Source organism: Bombus pascuorum, chromosome 5, assembly GCF_905332965.1.
Source record: "Bombus pascuorum chromosome 5, iyBomPasc1.1, whole genome shotgun sequence".
NCBI lineage: Eukaryota > Metazoa > Arthropoda > Insecta > Hymenoptera > Apidae > Bombus > Bombus pascuorum.
Genome location: NC_083492.1, coordinates 1981508 through 2002078, shown reverse-complemented (window position 1 = coordinate 2002078; position 20571 = coordinate 1981508). Strand labels below are relative to the sequence as shown.

General features: G+C 31.3%; 3 protein-coding genes across 4 annotated transcripts; 2 read left to right on the top strand and 1 right to left on the bottom strand.

Annotated features, from left to right (window-relative positions):
• Positions 1 to 31: 31 nt before the first annotated feature.
• On the bottom strand, positions 32 to 10497 carry LOC132906651 (uncharacterized). Of its 2 annotated transcripts, none has more exons than XM_060959013.1 (15): positions 9726 to 10497; positions 8711 to 9108; positions 8511 to 8651; positions 8218 to 8434; positions 8029 to 8148; positions 4409 to 7011; positions 3732 to 3884; positions 3474 to 3642; positions 2597 to 3392; positions 2212 to 2529; positions 1920 to 2118; positions 1675 to 1844; positions 1469 to 1594; positions 1245 to 1391; positions 32 to 1173 (listed from the first exon to the last, which is right to left on the bottom strand). In XM_060959013.1, the coding sequence occupies exons 2-15, from the start codon at positions 9078 to 9080 to the stop codon at positions 1087 to 1089; spliced, it is 5616 nt and encodes a 1871-aa protein (XP_060814996.1). In that variant the 5' UTR covers positions 9081 to 9108; positions 9726 to 10497; the 3' UTR covers positions 32 to 1086. The 2 variants fall into 2 exon arrangements, with proteins under 2 accessions (XP_060814996.1, XP_060814995.1); XM_060959012.1 differs by lacking the exon at positions 9726 to 10497 and adding an exon at positions 9323 to 9453.
• Positions 10498 to 10523: 26 nt separating this feature from the next.
• Positions 10524 to 13051, top strand: LOC132906679 (iron-sulfur cluster assembly 1 homolog, mitochondrial). The gene is made up of 3 exons (XM_060959063.1): positions 10524 to 10622; positions 11604 to 11657; positions 11944 to 13051. The coding sequence occupies exons 1-3, from the start codon at positions 10539 to 10541 to the stop codon at positions 12196 to 12198; spliced, it is 393 nt and encodes a 130-aa protein (XP_060815046.1). The 5' UTR covers positions 10524 to 10538; the 3' UTR covers positions 12199 to 13051.
• Positions 13052 to 16421: 3370 nt separating this feature from the next.
• On the top strand, positions 16422 to 20396 carry LOC132906662 (BRCA1-associated RING domain protein 1-like). The gene is made up of 9 exons (XM_060959033.1): positions 16422 to 16940; positions 17303 to 17491; positions 17719 to 17869; positions 17956 to 18042; positions 18109 to 18305; positions 18479 to 18703; positions 18799 to 18908; positions 18984 to 19102; positions 19175 to 20396. Exons 1-9 carry the CDS (start codon positions 16870 to 16872, stop codon positions 19547 to 19549), a joined length of 1524 nt encoding a protein of 507 aa, XP_060815016.1. The 5' UTR covers positions 16422 to 16869; the 3' UTR covers positions 19550 to 20396.
• The last annotated feature ends 175 nt before the right edge of the window (positions 20397 to 20571 follow it).

Here is a 20571-nt window from a genome sequence, read left to right as displayed (position 1 = left end):
ATATAAAAACGTAATTTAAAAAATTTTAATATTCAATTACACGACGATTTTATTTAATCACATTGTAACAGAGGGATTAATAATTAATAACTATGTTAAAATAAAACACAAACACGTTTTACAATGCACATTTATGACGTTGTTTAGTTCTCGCAGAATAAGCGTTAAATCGATAACAATAAATTAGTACGACTATCGACGAACAACGACCAAATGTAAAGGATTGGAGACACGTGCGTAACAATCCAAATACACAGGATACTTCGTAAGCCGTACTCTGTCCCGTAATCTAATTTTGTACATTTTACGTAGCTTTGAATTTCGGAATTTGGATATTCCCCAACCTTAGACAAAAAGGTCGTGAAACTTAAATTTCTGTCCCATAACGATCAAGATTGTTTAGATGTATACCCTTCTCTTATTCTAATATCTGCAAAATTATAAACAGATGTTTACTGGCAAATTCGTTTTTACGAGTCAGCAACGTCGATAGTTACCATCCTTCAAAGAGAGCGGTCGCTTATCCACACTAACATCGATCACCGCACTTTCATCTGTGTCAGAACTTAGGAAGTGTCTACGTCTTCCCTTTTTATTGTTATTGTTACAACCGAACGAGAAATGGGAATCCGTTCAGATGCCTGAATCGTACAATTTGCCTCCAACGACTGTGTATTTCGTTGGACAAAAGAACTGTTCGCAAATTTTCTGTGCAATTGTTCAAGGCACCTAATCACCGAAGCAGCATTTAGAATTCTTTAAAAGGCCTACCTAAGACCGTGCTGAATCGAACATGTGCGTCTTGTAACACAATTATCGTTTTCGTTAGAGAAAGCCGCTTGACTAAATTTACGAAATTTGATAAACTTATCTAAATCCATTGATCGAGTTCTCGTAACTTATAGTACTTATACGCTAAAGATTCGAATATTTACAAACCCTATCCTATCACAGGATTGCAAGATAAAAGATACGATCTGTCCAAAACGATTAATGAAGTTCGTCGATCAGCGAGAAGTCAAATCTTCGACGTTGCTTCTCGGAGTGCGGTTGTAGCTATGGAGGTGCAGAATGTGGAGGTTGGGGTCAGCAATTTGAAACACCACAGTGTTTTTCGTCTGTGAAATACGACACGGAAACCACATCTCCACCGACATTTATCAAACATTGACCCTAAAATATAACTTTCCCTTAGCTATATTCCATCAGTCGAGCTTACTAAAGGTTAACAAAATTATACGTACTTGATTTTTGTGCGGACTGTGGAGGAGTACGCACTTGGTCATAAAAAACGCCACCATCGCATTACCACCCAAGGCCGTAATATGCGCACGAACGATTGCCAAAACTTCCATCACAAAACTATGAGTAAATCCACTCAGACCACCATTCTGTAATAGGTAGAAGATTATTAATTTTCGTTAATTTGTTATTTCTTATATCCATTCGTGTAAAAACCAGTACTAACTTCTCTGATGGATGTGCTCTCACGAATGAAGAAGAAGTTTAAATTTCCTAGATACCTTTCTATGCGGCCACCAGGTAGATAAGACAGAGGTGTTATATCTACACCGTACCTTCCCTTTAAAGGCACCTGTTCGTTTCAATTACAATTTATAATCAAAATCGTCTTAATCGTATGCTTCCTAAGATAATTCTTTTTACAACACTTACATGTTTATGTTTACGTGTTGTAAAAATCTTGGATCGTAATGGCGAACGAGTCCGGGATTTCAGCGATGGCGCATGAACTAGGGTAGTTGAATTCACGTTACTGCTAGATACGTTATCCGACGAGACTTCCGTATGATCCACGTCAAGATTAAATATCATATCGTTATCATCTAAATATATAATACATTTTAATTAATAAATACTTCGAGTATAACAAGAATTTGTAAACAACTTATGGTACCTACCTTGTCTTTTAACTTGGTCTTTACTTGTAGAATGACTTATCAGCTTTTTCTTGGATTTATTTATTTTTACAGGATCTCCTAATCCAAGGGCCATACCAATTACTGTGAATTGTATTTCATCTGGCTCGGGAAGCGCCAACTTAAATTGCATGTCACAAAGCGCACAGGGGATCATTCTTCTTAATTTGAAATATACAGACTGAAACGAAAGATCAATAATTTAATCGTAGATTAAATTAATAATGATTTTATTACACGTAAATTAACGATTGAAAACTAAATACAACGGTACCTGAAGTAATCTAGCAAAATATTTAGAGGGCATTGATGCAAATTGTCCAGCGGGAATTTTCGTTCTCGAAATTTGAGTAAACATTTGCAAATTCCTCACGATTTCCAAATCGTCTAAACCAGGAATCGTTTGAGTATTTACTACGTGGAAATCCTCCGGAGGCCTATCATCCATCAGTAACGATATTCTATCCATATCTTCGATGTCATCGACTTCTAGCACGCAAGTATCTCTCGGACCTACGCTAAAATCTAAATCTGGGAGATCATCGTCCGACTCATCGGTATCAGAAGTTGTGACACGTCCATTTTCAACATCCTACAACAAATACGTAAGTTGATTATTGATTATTTTCAATTTCAAAAATGATCAATAAAGCACCTACCCCAACAGATTTGAGCCGATAGAATTCTCTGTTCTGTTTGACCGTTTCGACTAAAGTTTTCTGAATTTCTGCTAATTGCTCCTCTTTATGCCAAGAATTTCCAGAAGCAATTTGTGGAACAGAGGGTGTTGGTAAGGCGGTTAAAAATATAGCCGTACCCACAGCCATACCAATGATTAATCGTTCACCGACAGAGATCTGTAGCTTCAAGCCAAATATCGAATTCATTCCTTTGACCTTTAATTTGTTTAAGAGTAAACTATGCAATTCGTATTCTAAAAATGGTAAGCAATCGGATATCTCCTTGGCATTTAATTCTCCTCTGAGGTCTTTCTTAGCTTTACACGCGGTAGCTTGAATGATGCATCCTCGTCCGGTCATTAATACGTTTTCTGGTAACTCTATAGTAGTGAACATCACATCCGGTACTCTGGCACGTTTGCATATGCCGCATTTTGAAACGTTTACACGAAACGGAACACTCGCTTCGTTGTACGGTAGATGACAGAGACTGCATTTACTTTGAGATTGGACATCTCTCTCGTGATCTTTACTCTCTGACATATGCCTTACTTTGTGGATTTGCGTAGAAGTTGGCACAGACGTATCCGTATCGCTTTTCTCTACTTTTATAGGTGCAGATTTCTGTTGAGCTTTCTCGCGTTCTGCTTCCGTGGCATTAACACCGGATCCAGATTGTGCTTTGCTAACAAAAACATTGTCTACATCCTGACTTGAGCTATGAAGATTAATTACTGCTGCAGTTCCATATGCATTTAACACGCAGACATCATCGCTACAAGATAAAGAGTAACGGTAAAAAGCGTAAAACAATGTTATTATAAACTACGTTTAAATGTCCTATCCTAATTTTTACCAAATACTAGTTTCCTCTTTGTAACCAATCACTACGTTACACGCTAATGCTCTTGCATGCGATCGAACTTCCATTCTAACTTCTTTCCACCAGGCATCACGACTCTCGGGTTCTTCTAAATTGCTGATCCTTTCGAGAAGTTTGACTGATCTTGAGCTTACAAGACCACCTGTCTCAAAGTACACGCTTTATGATTAAACTTTGCGACAAAGTCGTAAATAGACATAAATTAAGATATCTAAATAATGAAATGCTTACCGATATGCAAAATAAATCCTGGCGGGTACTGTTGCATCGTAATAAATGGGTATTCTAACATTTCAAATGCATCTTGATTCATGGTTCTTATCACAGCAGTTGAAGTTTTTAGTAATCCAGTCGTTGATCTATCATTTGCTCCAAATGAGTTGCCTATAATGTACATTGCACTTTCTATTTTTGTTACGAAGAAATAAATTAATCTAAGAACAAAATATTTATTGAAACATGTACTGTAATTACATGTCATAAAGAAAGAATGTCTCATAAAGTGATTCCTTGTTCAGCAATGTAGATATTCAGTAAGTAATAAGCAAAGAAGGAGATAAAGAAAATAATTTTTCAGGAAATGATACTCTTAATCGTACATAAATTAAAAAAGAAATTACCTAGAACCATGTAGGATCATCATGAAATATGCTATTTTTGTTTCAGGAATTTCTTCTTTGCTGGCTATAACTCACTTTATGAGGCATCCTGTAATTTGAATTTTGACCCATAATAAATCACCTGCAGATCAATGAATTTCGTGAATAAAGTGCACTCGTAGCACTACATTAAAAACAACTCCAATTATGTATATTCACGAGTCATTCTAAATTGATCAAAAATGAATACGTTCTACATTCTCTATCTTAAGTTAGATATGTAATTAGTGTATAATTAAGAAAGCTCACCTTTCGGAGTAATGCTCAAATCAGAATCACTGGATCTTCGATGCAACGGGGCAGTGGGTTGTGCCTTAGTCGTCGGTAATTGGCATACTTTTGAAACCATAGGAGGAACAGCCGGAAGTGGATAAGACGGACTTAGAGATGCCTCATCTTGTTGCCTATGATCGGGGGAAGGAGGGGACACACACGAGTTGTAAGTCATATTAGCAGTGTTAGTAATATTAGTTAATTCATCCTGATCTAATGCTTTTCTTATATTACAAATGCTATGACTCTCATGTACCGCATGATCTACAGATGTGAATGATGTCGAATGGTTAGTATCTTTTGGCTTTAGTTGATTCATTTCTATGGTGTTACTATTATTTTTAAACGAATCGCTGCTTTGTGTATCTTGAGTTAATTCTTTCGCAGCACTCTCGTACGTTTTCGGATCGACTGTAGATCTTTTGGTTATGAAGTTATCTCTCGAATAAAACGACTCAGTTGTTCTGCATAAATGTGATCGAATTAGCGTGTCGTAGATGATTACACTCTCGAGAGAGGAATTGTAGGACGAGGTGTCAGGTGTACGCAATGTTGGCATGGATTCGCCTAAAGGAAAATCTTTAGAGAACGAGGACACACGTGTAACTTTTGCCCATTTGTGATCGTGCAGGTGTTTTTTCAGAAACTGATTATGCAAATTCTGATGTAATTTCCGAGGACTAATATTTCTGCATGCTCTATCTCGTCTTTTCCTTCTAAAGTGACCATCGTTGTTATTATGATGAAGCGGATGTACCATCATTTTTGTGTCAATTATTCTGATTAAATCTAACATACGACGTTGTCTATTCTTGTGAATTACATCAAAAGTTTCGTTGCACGAAGATTGTAATAAACTTTCGATGCTAGACGAAGTTTTCGACATAGTTTCTGGCGTTAGTTTATTGTCCAGATCTTTTCTTGAATTTGACTCTGCAGTAGAGAATTGATACTGTTGTAATGATGGAAGTGATTGTGTTAATAAAGTTAATTTTAATGCATCACCCTCCTCTAATCTTTCAATATGTTGCTTATCTTTCAAAGAGTCTTTCAAAGTGATTTCATCTGCCTCATCGATCACAGAAGGAAATCTTTGAAAGAAATCTCTATCTATTCGCTTAGGTATTGCTATCTTATCCTTACTTTCAGTTTCACTTGCACTTTGCAACAGAGAATACGCCGAGATGGGTACTTCACAATAATCGGCACAAGATGATTCATTATCTTTCATATTGTCCACATCATTCAAAATATCTTCCGAAGTAGGTTCCCTTATTACAGAAATTTGATTACATTGTTTAAGTTCGTCACATTTTTCATAATCAGTAACAAGAGCAGTTAATTTCTTTGCTACATCAATAATTGAAGAATCCGATTTCGTTTCTTCTACAGAATTTTCCACAGGCGTACTCGTCGCGAGCGGAAGATTGAAGTCTTGTGAATTTTCACTACTGTGCTGGCTTTGTAAAACTTTCCCATCTTCCAGATTTTTATTAAACCCTGCTGCTGTTGTTTGCGGATGATCTTTCCTTATTTCCGAACTTGCAGCAAATTCGAAATTAAATGTCAATATTTGATTCATAGACAGGCATTTAACAAGTGGAGGGGATGTACTCTCTTCGTGAAGAGGACACGTATCGCTATCTGTTCCTTGTGACGTTACCTGCGTTGGTTTCCTTTTTAAGGAAGGGAAAGTATTGGCTCTACGAAGTTTCCTAAACTGATCGATTACGTCTAATTCTTCGTCGGTTGAAAATCTTGAATCGTTTAAAATATTATAACTAGTACTATCAATTGATGATTCATTCGAAAAACCGTTAGAGCTAGATGTGTTTTCTTCGAACGAAGAATCGTGTTCCCTCTTCATCTGTTCTTTCGGGGTTACGGTATAAATTTCGCCTTTAAAATCATCCTTATTTTTGCCTTTTTGGATAGCATGTTCATCGATATTTTCGCGTTCCTTCGTATTATCAGACAGAGAAAGGGCTGTTGATAATTCATGATCTTCCTTAACATGCTCCAAAGGAACAGTATGTATAGACTTTATTAAAAGGGCGGCAACTCCTTCTTTACTGTCCTTAAGTGCTTTCCCTTTCTTTGAATATTGAATACTTCCAACGGAAGACCTAGCTGAACTATTTAACCAAGAAGTACTAGATTTACTTTCTGTATCACTTGTACTAAACAATCTCCTCAAATTTTTGCGGACGTCCAATATATTTTTGCTTTCACCTCTTTCATCTTCCAACGCTAGCATCATTCTTATGGACGCATCTTGAATAATGGATTCAGTTGAAGTCGGGTATGAAACTGGAGTTTTCTTTAAATTATTCGTGTCTGATGACTTCTCAATAGTTCTTACGTCGCGTAATTTACGGCAAGGACATTCAGTCTTTGTTATAATTCGCCGAGGACTTCTAGATATCTTTGAATGATGTGGAAAATCATCCTTTACACGCGTGGTTTGTGTACTCGCAAAACGAGGATCTAGGATATGAGTGGAAGTAACGGGATATAACGGCATACTCTCATCGAGTCCTGTACGTTCCTTTTGTGCTTTGTGTTGTGAAAAGAATGCCCTATATTGACACATGCAGGTGGATAGAAAGAAAAAGGCCTAATTAGTTCGTATATAAGAATTCTCAATATTTTTCATTCAATTAAAGATCACTAATCTTTTTTACTATCAATGATCAAAGTTGGATGCGCGTGTAGCGTACCTACTTATTTCCAGTCTATCGCAGTTCTCCGTTTTCTACACACACATCGTCCTGGTTTTAATGCACGCGCATCAGACCTCGATCTAGCTTCTACATACCGGATGTCCTAAAAAAATTATATACTGATTAGAAGTTTTATAAAGTATTACTGTAGCTTCTGTAGTCTATATTTTTACGCTAGCAAACGTATCAAAAAATGAAACGTTTCTCAAAATAAATAATAAATAGTACGTAAATGGAATATAGGGATAAAAAGATTATAAAATATTTATATCTTTTTATGTAAAAGTAACAATTCCAAAGAAATAGGACACCCAATGCGTAGAAGTTGAAACGAGATCGAATACGCTTAAAGTATGTGATATACTATGAATTTAAAATGGTTAAAACCTATTTGGTTCTTTTGTATACAAACGCATCAAACTTTAAACCATATATTTGAAAATGAAATAAATACACATTATCAGTATCAAGTACTTGTTGACTAAATGTTAATGTTTATTTTTGAGTAATAAAAAGTTTAATTAATATTTTATCACCTACTAGAATTAACTAAAAAAATTAGTAACTTTTTAATTGAAAAATAATAGTTTGATTTCTTTTACATGCACTTAGTTACGAATAAGCGGTATAAAAATTCGTACTTGTACAAAAAATGTGCAGTAGGACAAACTTCATCTCTCAGATTAAATAATCAGCATTATAATTCACAACACAGAACACTTCAATATGTTTTTAGTATTACCAACATTGTTATATTAAAAAATACTTGGTAAAAAATTTAAGAGTGTAAGAATTAGAGCACAATTAACGCAGAACTGGTCTATAAAATATTAAGCTAAATGCGATATAGTGAACAGTATTGTATATACTTACTCCTCTATATTGTCAGATGGAAAGTTCAAGGTATCCTGCAATTTCACAAGTGTAACGGCTGTACCTATCCCCCGAGCTACAATGCCAGATTCACCTTCCAGGTCAAAATTTTGTAAATACCTAATTATGACAAAATAGTGTGATAAAATCTTCTTAAATCAATATTTATGCATTATGTCTGTAATTTACCCAATAACAGCATTTCCACCAAGGTCTAGAGCTTTCAAGCCAATTTTCCTTTGAACTTCCCCACTTAGTTTAAAAAATAATGTTTGCCTTGCCTCATTTGAGGCTCTGGGTGTTCTTATCTTATCAATCCATTTGTATTCAGGATCATCACTAACAACTAATTCTTCTACAAAACCGTGTATACTTTGAGTATGATATCCGTGAGGTATATTTGGTGCTGAAAGAACATTATACTACATACCAAATTTAAAAGAAATAATTTCTAATGTTTGATAGATATTCTATATATTTACAATAAAAAAATTGTACTCCACAGGAAGATTGTCTGAATCTATTAAAATCAGAAAATAACTCTACTTTAACAATAATATTAACTTCGCCACGAATTCCATGCATTGTATCATACACTGGTATCCATCCAGTCATAACAGAACCTAGAATAAAATCTTGTCAAATTTGTTTGAATGCTCTACCGTTAAGAACAAATACACACCACTCTGAGAGCCAGCATTGGTATTCATTGCAGCCTCTAATGTCCAGATATTTTTAACTGTTGGAGGAACACCAGGCAATAATAATGGATTTAAGTTTATATAAACTTTGCCTATTGCATCGTTTGCAGAATAGGTATCGTGGTCCATTAATCGGATCTGCAATGGCTCATCCTGCAGTTCAGAATCATCAACTTCGAACCTGTACCATTCTGAGTTCCATTGAGGATTGAGCGATTTTCTGCATACGTCTGTTTTAAACGTTATATTGCCAAATTTTAATTCGACGTATGCATCCGTCGTATCACCAGAACGATCCATTACTGGTAGATTGCGACCCGCCAATACTTTTACTTTTATCTTCCCTGGCATCCTGACGGATAACTAATTTAATAAAATCCTGCAATCAAAGTAATATAATTTTCGCAATCATATAAAAGAAATTTGGCCAGTATGTCATCATTTTTTATACTAATAACGACATGTTTATTTGTATATGTAGCAACAGCAGAGGTTATGTTTTAAAGAGTTTTATTTCGAGGAATATATTGATCGATATGAAAACTAATTTTATTATACGTCGTAATCACATTTCCAGGAACAATAATACTTACTTTCGTCAAAACAATTTGTGACTTTTAATACACGTTTTCGCAATAAATTCATTTGACGTACAAATTATTATTTGTTACATTAATACATAAAAACTTCAGCTCAGCTAATATATATCAATGTTATATTAATCATTCTAGCGTAAATTATTTAAAAGTCTATTAAGTAACGTTGAGCTGACGTTTGTTTACAGCCACATCTTTCAGGTAATTACGTGCTTGTTATCTTCACAGAAAAACTCTTCAGACGCATTAACGAATTTATTTCACACATTCTATAATTTATACAAAATAATATATAAGTAATACTTTTACTTATAGAAACGAATAAAATATAAAAATTTCTACGAATAGTACCAACTATTAATTTTATCGATTACTTTATTCTCGTCAATATTCAGCTTACCTATTATTTTACCAATAACGTTCGAAATCCGAATATTATGATTATGTGATAGAACATTATAATTGGAATTGGATAGCGTCCAAATTATTACTCTTTACAAAATTCGTATGGTTTATCGCGTTAAACGTGAAGTGCGATTTCAAATTTCTTCTATATCGCATACTTCTATTTTAGGTTAAAGGACATTGAGAAAATGATATGTGCGTACTTCAGTTTCAAATTTATAACTTTATTGCCCGCTGAGCAATTTTAATCGATTATAATGATCGTTTTTGTATGCAAATAGATTAATGAAACTTTTGTTATTACGTTGATTCGTAGCAGTTCCCATTTGCCACGAGAAGTGAAAAAGGTTATTCGATAATTGTTTGTTACCTTTCGATTGTTACTTGATACCTACGCTGTACTATGTTCAATTTACCCAAGTATTAAATAAAAAATACAATTACAAGTTAAATGCAATCTTAATCTTTTCTCTTTGATGTTATATTTATTGCTACCTTTATTTGGGACATATGTCGAAACAATCTTACAGAATGGACTTTGCTATATTGAAAATTGTATTCTACCGATGCGTGGAAAATTCCTCATTGTTTGTTACTTCAATTTGGCAGCATTCGGTCCACTGATGCATGGAAATACATATGTATATCAGCGATTCAGTCGATGTCAATCGTCAATCCTAAAATTCTGTATTCTAAATGCATCATCTACTATACCTATGTATGTTTGTATGAATATAGTTATATCATTCCTTGTACATACATATATTTTACATGTGTTCATACGCAGTATTGCTGTTACAAGATCAATATGGCATCTTCCGTAGCTGCTGCAGCTACTGTTCGTGCTGTCAAAGGTAGAAAAATACTTGCTACACGAGCTGCGCTTACGTTAGTAAGTGAATAATTAACATACACGTATATAAATATGTGATAGTTTTAGATTATTGGTACATAGTGTTAGTTAATATCGCTACGAACGTATGTATATTTTGAACACTGAAAGGTTAGAATTAAGTTTTCAATCTATGTTGATATGATGATGTATAATTCTTATTCTTAAAACCAATGTTATCACATATAATAACACATTGACTACTTATTTATCTTCATAGAAATTTCCACGATTTTAGCTGTTTATAATTTTTGCAAAACAATAAAAGATATGTATCAATAATTAGCTATTAATTTGTGTATAAACATTTCTTTTTGTAGCTATGAAATACCTTATAAGAACTTTGTATAGTGAATATTATGTTATTCTCTATTATTGAGTATGTAAATATGTATAATTTGACTTTGCATTACTATTTATATTAGAAGTTAAATATAATTACACAATGTGTGACATAAATATAAGTACCAAAAAATATTTATAAATATTCTCAGACACTTGCACAGGTATAAATCTAGAATATTTTAACCGATATCTTTATTAAAATTAATGATTTTATGCATAACAATATAATGTATTAATTGTAATTGAATGATAAGTATTGATATTTAATATAATATAACAAATATTATCTCAGTTTCTTCTTTAAGTTATATGAAACTGTATTAAATTTGTAGCTTATTGCTGTAACATTTAATAAAATTCATCAAATGCAAGTAAAGCATTGTAAAAAAAAAAATAATAATAAATAATCTGTAAACAATAATGATTATATCCTTTTTATGAATTTTGTTTTTATACACATATATCACACATTGTATAATTAATTTCACCATATTATTCCATTTAATAGAATATGTATTCATTTCTAAATTGTGAGAATTATAACTTTGTATCAATTTGTTTATTTATAAAAATATTTGCCATTTCCAAATAAGCAAAGATATTTTAGATTTTTATGCTATAATTATTTTATTTCAGACATCAAGTGCAGTAAAAAAAGTTAAGGAATTATTAAAAGACAAAAACGAATTTGTGAGTAGACAGTTTGACCTCTACTTTAATACCTTCTTATTTATTATAAAGTAACTAAATTACTGTGTTTATTTTAAAATAAATTTATTTTCATATATTGACCATTTCAATTTTAAAGATTTGAATATTGTTACAACTAAATACTAATTAAGTTGACTTTGTTCCAAGAATAATTGTTGAATTATAAATTGTACAAAATATTAATGATTGATGTAAAATATTTAGTAATATAAAATAGCTGACTTTTTAGAACCAGATATTGTATAAAAATTACTTCCTATTTCAGATTGGTTTAAGGGTCAGTGTGAAACAACGAGGATGTAATGGTCTAAGTTATACTCTTGATTATGCCAAAGAAAAATGTAAACTCGATGAGGAGGTTGTTCAAGATGGAGTTCGCATTATGATTGACAAAAAGGCACAGTTGTCTCTGCTAGGTACTGAAATGGATTATGTGGAAACTAAATTAAGTTCCGAATTTGTTTTCAATAATCCAAATATCAAAGGGACTTGTGGATGCGGAGAAAGTTTCTCTGTTTAGTAAACTTAAAAAATTGTAGTTAATACAGATTACTTAATTATCACAAATTTTAGTAAAATGTGATTTCATAAAAAAATAAGGTATAATATAATATAAACAAAATATTTTACAAATTTCCATTGGTTCAGATATTTATAGATTTATATATCATTATAGATTTATATATCACATTTGTTCTGTATACCTTAAATTAGATTTGGCAATATTATATGGCTTGTTATCGTGGTAAATTCATTTCATTATCTTTTTTCTGTTTAAATAATAAATTTTGTTGATTATATGTATACGTATATAATTGTATACTATATGTATACATATATAATAAAAATTAATCGATTACTAATTCAAAAGATTCTGATTCCGATAAAAAAACATCTTTCAACATTATTAACGTTTTCTTGTAAAATATTATTACATATATAAACCGTATTTGTTGATAAATTATACAGATAAAATACGTGAGTTGTATAACATGAATTATTGAATGTTTATAATATTTTGTATTTATTTTGTGACTCAGTACCGTATATAGGATGCTTCGTATGATATGTATACATTCTTAATAATTAATATGAAACAATATTCTGTCTGTTACAATGAGTCTCCTATAAAAATTCATGTATCATTCTACATCGTACGTGTGTACTTTTGTATTTAGACGATTATTAGGATTATATGTTATACGTATTTATTAACAATAAATATATATGTATATAATTATACATGTATATATATGTGCGTGCATGTATGTATATATATGTACAGCAAGATTTATAAAAGAATAAAATAATGCTCAAAGAGTATGACAGTGAAATCATAAAGCGTAATAAAGGTACTATTCGTTCAAACTTTATGCGGTGATTTTGACGTTGATGTGCTTGATTCATTTTGATTTATTGAAGAGTACTAGCAAAGTAAACAATTGCAAGGCATTGATAAATCGTGTTAAAAACTGTAAATAGTTCAATTTTAACATAAAATATACTTTCACGTAATACTAACATATTGTATATATTCATCCGGTTTTACCGATAATAAAAAAAGGAATTGTTTTGAACTATTACATTCATTATAAAAAGAAGTCTCTATTAGGATTTGTACCAACCTCGTTCGGATCGGCAAAACGATACCGTGTGCCTTTTTTCTTTAAATTGCATTTTTTGTCAGCTATTTTTATTTTTATCAATTATATTATTACATTATTTAAAAAGATACAGAAGAAATTTATCTACAGTGCTGAATGTAAATATTAGCCTATCTATTTGTCATATTTTGTCAATATCACTCGTGTAAGACATAAAAGCTTTTCATTAAGAACATAATTTTATTCGTAATTGTTACTGAACACTGTCTTATGTATGTTTTCTGTTCCTCAATTTCATCAATTTGACTGTTTGAATACGATAAATTTGCGCGCGCTCGTACATACGAAAATCGAGTGCTCCTATTAGCGCAATATATTGCGAAATCAAATCGAGCGTGCCTACTGGTGCAGAATATTGTCAAATAAAATTGAGCGTTTTTATTGGCGTTCCTATTGGAGTATTCCTATTGTCACGTCAAATGGAGCTTTCCTATTGGTGCGAAATATTGGTAAGTCGTAATTTCGTGAGGGATCGTGTCGTGAGATGTCATTGTACTCTTAAAAGTCGTGGAGCGAAAATTCGTTTCATCGACCGTTACCTTCTTATTATTAGTACTTTTATTTCGACTTTATCAACATTTCTACACTTCTATCTGCTTCGTTTAAATAGTACGTTCATATTTAATCGCTTATTAATTGTCAATTGTTACAGTAATTTGAGTTTACTAGCAATTTAACTTTTTTATTATCATTAAAGTTCAAAGTTTTCATAGAGTTCCATATTACATTATCTCAAATTTTTTACTGATTCATCGCTTAGTTTTCAAAATAAATTATCCTCGCATATATTATTCATATATGTATAATAAGTCATATTTTGTTAAAGGTTTATCGCTCCTTCCTCTCCCTTCTGTTTCCAGAAAAGAATCTGATAGGGCTTCAAAAGTCAAGAATGTAGGTACTTTTAATCGTTTAATTCTATTCCTTGCTACTCCTGATCTAGATATTGTCATTAGAAATTTAATAGAAATTAATAGAGATTAATAGAAATCTTTCACTATTTCAAATTTTCCAACTAATTAACATCATATTTAAGAGCAAATTATAATATTCTATGCATTGTTACAGTTCTTTCCATGATAAAACTGCATAGCTCCTCTTTGATGACGGTCTTCACAGCATCGATGACTACGTTCCTCGCATCTTATTGTAAGTCGCATGTATTTTTGTTCCTCCGGTCACTCAATCATGTCGTAGGACCAAAGGTCCGGATTGACACGGATGACTGGTTGTATTACGTAGAATTTTTTGCGAGCACAGTAACCACGGGTATTTATTATATCCGTGAGTAGTAACATTTTCTTTTTCTATGTATTATTTATTAGTTCAGGATAGGTCTTCTTGCACACTGCGTTGTTTTTGTATTAATTACATGATATTGAAAATTTTGTGTTAACAATATTAGCAATGGTACTAAGCGATACAAACGATATTATATTAACAATTAATTTGAATATTTGTGATTGAAGATATGTTCGCTATAATTACTTTTAAAGTCGGATTGTATTAAAAATAGATATTTACAGAAAAAAATTGCAGTGACTTAAATATTTCGTAGTGAAGAAGTCGAATACCCTCCGCCTTCGTGGCATTAAAAATTGCAATTATTGCGTATCTATTGGTAATGATAATAAGTCATTTTTTATTTTCACCTTCTGTTCTCTGATAGCATTATTTCAATGGATTTAATAGTTTACCATTCACTCTTGAATTTGAGTATTAATTTAAAATATACTTATAGAAATATTATAGTGTAATTCTGCTGTACAAAAATGTATTAAATTTTATGTGCAAGAAGAAATTTCGTGACAGGCAAATTTTGGAATCAAAGCAACAAGTTTTCGACATTGCTTTCGCATTTTCGATAATGTGCTTCGACGAAGGAATTGCCTGAGGTTGTTTGCATTAATATTTAACTTTGAGTCAATTATTAAATAAACTTCTTATTTGTTGTCAATTTGTCTCTTTTGTAATGGAATTTCAATAATTCATAGAGTCAATTATGTGGACGAATCGTTATATAGATCTTATTTCTGCTGTTTTCTATAAATAAATTCATTGTGATAATTCATTAAATTAATAAAGTAAAGTATACAATGTTACTAATGGAGATAAAATTTGAAGATGCAAAATGTTGAAAGATTAGCCCGTTAAAGACAAAATAGATGAACCAATACCTTTTTCTTAGTTAGGATTTTCAGGTTTAACCCTTTCCGTGTCCATTGCCAGGACCTCGCCCACGTGCCCAGGTGCTACTTGGGTGAGAAAAAGGCAATGGGTACAATGACCATTGATTTTATAACAATATCTAAGCTACTGTGTGTGTTGTTAGGCTGTGGATTGCGTCGTTTTAGTATTTATTCCATTTGCTATAAATTTAAGTTATAAAAAATAAATTCATACAAGTATCATTTCAATCACAACCTGTAAAAACAGAGTTTTACTATCGAATACAGCGAATTATAGATATTAGTATTATTAATGTTCTTGTTAAATTATAATAAATGATACCAAATTTCGTACCATCTATAATTTCTTTGAGAAATAGATACACTTTTTGAATTATGAATATTTTTAATTAAAACTGAGATTTTCTTTTATTGTATTTTAGGCAATGATCGCTAGCCTTCGTCAGTCGATTTCAGGAAGATGGTACGTAATATTAGAATGTGCATGTTGTGTGCCAAACTCGGGTGTCGGAGGCGTCCCGGGACGTTCTCTCTAGTGTAGGTCCTTGCGCCCGAGTGTTATGTATGAGAATCGTGGAATGAATATGTTGGTGTGCATGTTTTATCATTTGTTAATTATACCACTAGGTAGGATAGGTAGCATATTTTCTGGGCTGTCTATTAATTATAAGTCTATTAATTGCGCGATTTTGTCATTCTTATACTTATCTATCTCTAATAGAAAAGTAGATATGAACTTTTTCGCAGAACCGTACAATTAGGTAGGTTCTTGTAGCATGGAACTCGACAGATTCTTATCTATGCTAATGTGCCACCAAATAGAATAGATCTCTAATTTGATGCATGGTGCAGCACTAGTCCAGGAGCAACCAGCTCTATAAGCGTGAGCACATTTGTTTCTTCTCTGGTGATGTGAACAGGTGTGTGCGGTTTATTGTGGCGTAATTTAAAAGTTTAACTCCGTTTTCGTTTCAACAAACAAAGACTTCTAATGCCTTAAGGAAAAGTGTTCTATACAATTGAAACAAGAAATGACATATATTTATATATTTTGGTTAAACTTCGGTTTAATGGATATAAACGTGGGGATATATACACATAACTTTTGAATTACTATGCTCCTAAAGTTAAGAGTTACATTTTTTGAATTTTACACATTGATAACTATTACAGTAATTTTATGTCCATTAGAATGTATTCTTCAAACTTAACAAACTCTTTAACCACGCAAGAAACTGTAATTGGACTTAGTACGGTTAACTTTCAATAGATGCTTATAAAAGGAATGATAAAGAAATTTCTTGAATATATGTATATGTACTATAATAATAATTGAAAATGGACACTTCATGGAAGAACACTCGTGACGCTTTAAAAGACTTTGCAAATGCGTTAAAGTGTAACAAATGGTAATATTTTAATTAAAACAATTAACAAACTTATACTTATATTGTCTTTTAAATTTTCTCACATTTGTGTGTATGTGTGTATGTTTGTTTGTTTGTGTGTGTGTATGTGTGTGTCATTTATATATATTTTATCTTTAAGTTCCATTATTTATTTACTGAATAAAGATAAAATTTGAAATTATTTTTACAATCTTATTAAAACTGTTTTTAATATTACAATTAAAAAATATGTTCAAAAATTAACATGCCTGATTAATTATAATAATACATTTCATATTTCATACATAGTTCATCTAATATATTTAGCATTTTTTAAAATGTATGAACAAGTACGTTATAATTTTCTTTGCTTTTTTGTGTAGTGGAAATGAGCCAATAAATGCAACAAGATACACCAATTGTGGTCATTTCTTTTGCAAACAGTGTGTTGGGAACGATTCACTATGTATAATATGTAAGATACCTGTACAACCCATTGAAATATGTAGCGATCATCTAGTTAAGAATCTTGTACTTCATTGCAATAATATTGCAGAAATAATACAGGAAAGGTATTATAAAAGTTAAAGAATAAATTTTCATATTTCTGTATTTGCATTCTTTAAAATATATTTAAATTGTTTCAAATATGTGAATAAGTGTATCTAATCTTATGAGACTTTATTAATATCTGATTATAGTTAATTCCAAAATTTTATACTAAATATGTCTTATACATACAAATAAATTTTTAATATGATATACTCTACTCAATTTTAAATTAACATAAATTTAATAGAGATTTATGGAATGCAGCCACAACTTCAAATTCGATACAGTCACCTAGCAGAATCAATTCTACATGTAATTTAAAATATCGCATACCAAAAAAAAATATCAATAAACAGAACAGTAAAGGAGAAACACAATTACATACTGCGTGTTTGAAGGTAAATTTGATGCCCATATATATAATATAATATAATAATCAATTAAAAAATAAAAGATACGACTAAACTTATGAAATGAACATTAGGGGAAGATGCAAGAAGATCATGTAAAAGTTTTATTAGCTGCTGGTGCAAATCCAAATACAAAGGATTATAATGGTTGGACTCCTTTGGTAATTATTACATTATAAAATAACTTCTTAAATTGAATCTAAATAATGTAAATATAATTTGTGCAGCAAGAAGTTGTAAGTTATGGTCATACCAACATATGTCAGTTACTATTAGAATGTGGTGCATTACCAAATACACCTGGTGAAGGAAACAGAACAGCATTACACGAAGCTGCTAAAGCAAATAGATTGTTAGAAGCAAAACTGTTATTAAAATATTCAGCTAACAAAAATGTGTATGATGATTATGGAAGAAAACCTATGTATGTGTTACTTAATATTGATTTATTAAACTGTTAAAGTAAATATTTACACATATGTTGATATTCTCAATATCTGTATAAAGTTGTTAGTAATATCATAGTTCTTATATTTGTAAACTTCTCCTCGTATTATCATTTTATATTTTCATTTCATGTTATATGTTGTATTTTAGAGATTATTGTCAGCCATACAGTGAGATGTGGAATATTTTGAATGATGAAAATGAATTGGATAATGTACATGAAACCACCATAGATCTTAGTCATACTTTAAATAAATCACTTTCTATGGCATTCAATATGGTTGTTATATATGTATCAAATTTACAAGAAGAGAATAAAAGACTTCTGAACGAAATAGCGTCAAAGAATAAAATTAAAATTGTATCTAGATTTCAGTATGTTGATGATATTTTTAGTCATTTTATAGTATATAGTATTATATTACATCTTTAAATGTAGGAGATTATAAATATTACATAATATGTTGTAGATCATCTGTGACTCATGTCATAGTAGAAGCTAATAGCAAAAATGTCGTACAACTGTCATATGACGTAATGATGGCACTTCTACACGGAGCTTGGTTACTTAATACCGAGTGTAAGTTTGTTTCTAGATTAATACCTTGTGTACAGTTATACAAATAAATTTTTATAGCATCTTTTGTCATAAAAGGGATTCAATTAGGAATGGATATAAGTGAAATACTAAAAGGAGATTTAGAAATATTTGAAGTTAGCGGCACACCAATTAAAGGTATCCCAAAGAAAGCTAGAGAAAATGCACAAAAACAGGTAAAATTAATTGCAAACACATTGTACAGGAAAATTAAATAATACATTGTATGTTTCTGGTTATCCTTTTAGAATCCAGGTCTCTTCAATCGATGTTATTTTTATTTTGCATGGCAGACAAAAAACGTTTATGCAAATGATATACAATTAACAAAAGAAGCATTAATAGCACTAGTACAAGAGGGTGGTGGATCAGTTTTAAAAAGAGAACCAAATCCAGAAAATATAAAGGACCAGGGATTATTTATTCCTTTTCACATTGCGAATGAACCTACTCATTCTTTATATAAATGTACACATTATATCATATATGTACCAGAAAGAGATGAACCACGTATAAAATATAATATGCCTCATATAAAAACACTTCCGCTTATATGGCTAATTGAATGTATAGAAAAATTTACATTAATTGATCCATCGCAATTAGGTCTACTTAAATTTTAATTATTAACATGTTTTGTGGCTATAATTGCTGTACTAGAACTAATGAAGAAGTGCTATCAACTGGTAAAGTGTAATTTTTATATCGAATAGAATATTTTATATTTTGATATAATTAAATATGTTAGAGAATTTGAAAAATATGAAGAATTATTTAAATATACTAAAAAAAAATGTATTTTTACAATTAATAGTCATGTAAAATATTAAAACAAATAATAGGATTTTAAGTTATTTTCTTGTTTGAACTTTTTAAGGAGACATATGTTAATGTAGTACTATGATTACGAAGGATTGACCGTTGCGCAAAGAACGATAAATTCCAAAGGGAAATATCGTACGGTATCCCGTACATTTACGGGTAAAGTACCGCTAGTCGTGCACATATACTTACATATACATGCAGTGAGAAAGAGAGAACGGAAGAAAAAAGTTATAGGGGAGTGAGAAAGAGGCAAAGAGGAAGAACAGTGCGAACATGAAAGATAGGGAAAAGAGAGATTCTAATATAGTTGAGATCAGATAATAAGGAAAATCGAATATAAGTAAAAATTAATAAATTAGAGAATATATAAAGCAATAAATAACATAAGACAGTAATTAAATTTAATGAAAGAAAAACGAGTATAACGATCATCATCGGGATGGTTTACGCCTATTTGTGTTATATGTTAATGCTATTACACTAATTTTATTAATAATATATGCTAGTAAATAGTTCATTCTTCATGGTTTGTAAATATACTTTGATTCAAAGCTGTTTGTTAATCTATTGTCAAAGAAGCGAGTAAGGTAAACAGGAAACAAATATGTACATATTACGGATTACTAATAAATTGTAATAGCAGAATTGTTCATATTTAAAATATTGTACATAAAAATTTGATGTCGATGCCAACAACCCTTCCCCCTCTTTTTGAGTAATTCTTAGTGAGGTCGTCGACGATCGTTCTCTCTATTTCTCCGCCTTCGTTCTTTTCTCTCCTTTTTCTGACTGGCGTAAAAGAGGGGACCCGCACCCTGAC

Bases quoted from the DNA above. Each gene is read 5' to 3' on its own strand.
- LOC132906662 (XM_060959033.1), top strand. From the start codon at position 16,870: ATGGACACTTCATGGAAGAACACTCGTGACGCTTTAAAAGACTTTGCA. The intron at 17,492-17,718 runs GTATTATAAAAG...TAAATTTAATAG, and splicing joins GCAGAAATAATACAGGAAAG to AGATTTATGGAATGCAGCCA. The intron at 18,704-18,798 runs GTATGTTGATGA...AATATGTTGTAG, and splicing joins AAAATTGTATCTAGATTTCA to ATCATCTGTGACTCATGTCA.
- LOC132906679 (XM_060959063.1), top strand. From the start codon at position 10,539: ATGGCATCTTCCGTAGCTGCTGCAGCTACTGTTCGTGCTGTCAAAGGT. The intron at 10,623-11,603 runs GTAAGTGAATAA...ATTTTATTTCAG, and splicing joins CACGAGCTGCGCTTACGTTA to ACATCAAGTGCAGTAAAAAA. The intron at 11,658-11,943 runs GTGAGTAGACAG...TTCCTATTTCAG, and splicing joins TAAAAGACAAAAACGAATTT to ATTGGTTTAAGGGTCAGTGT.
- LOC132906651 (XM_060959013.1), bottom strand. From the start codon at position 9,080: ATGCCAGGGAAGATAAAAGTAAAAGTATTGGCGGGTCGCAATCTACCA. The intron at 8,652-8,710 runs GTGTGTATTTGT...ATTTTATTCTAG, and splicing joins CAATGCTGGCTCTCAGAGTG to GTTCTGTTATGACTGGATGG. The intron at 3,643-3,731 runs GTAAGCATTTCA...ACTTTGAGACAG, and splicing joins AGGATTTATTTTGCATATCG to GTGGTCTTGTAAGCTCAAGA.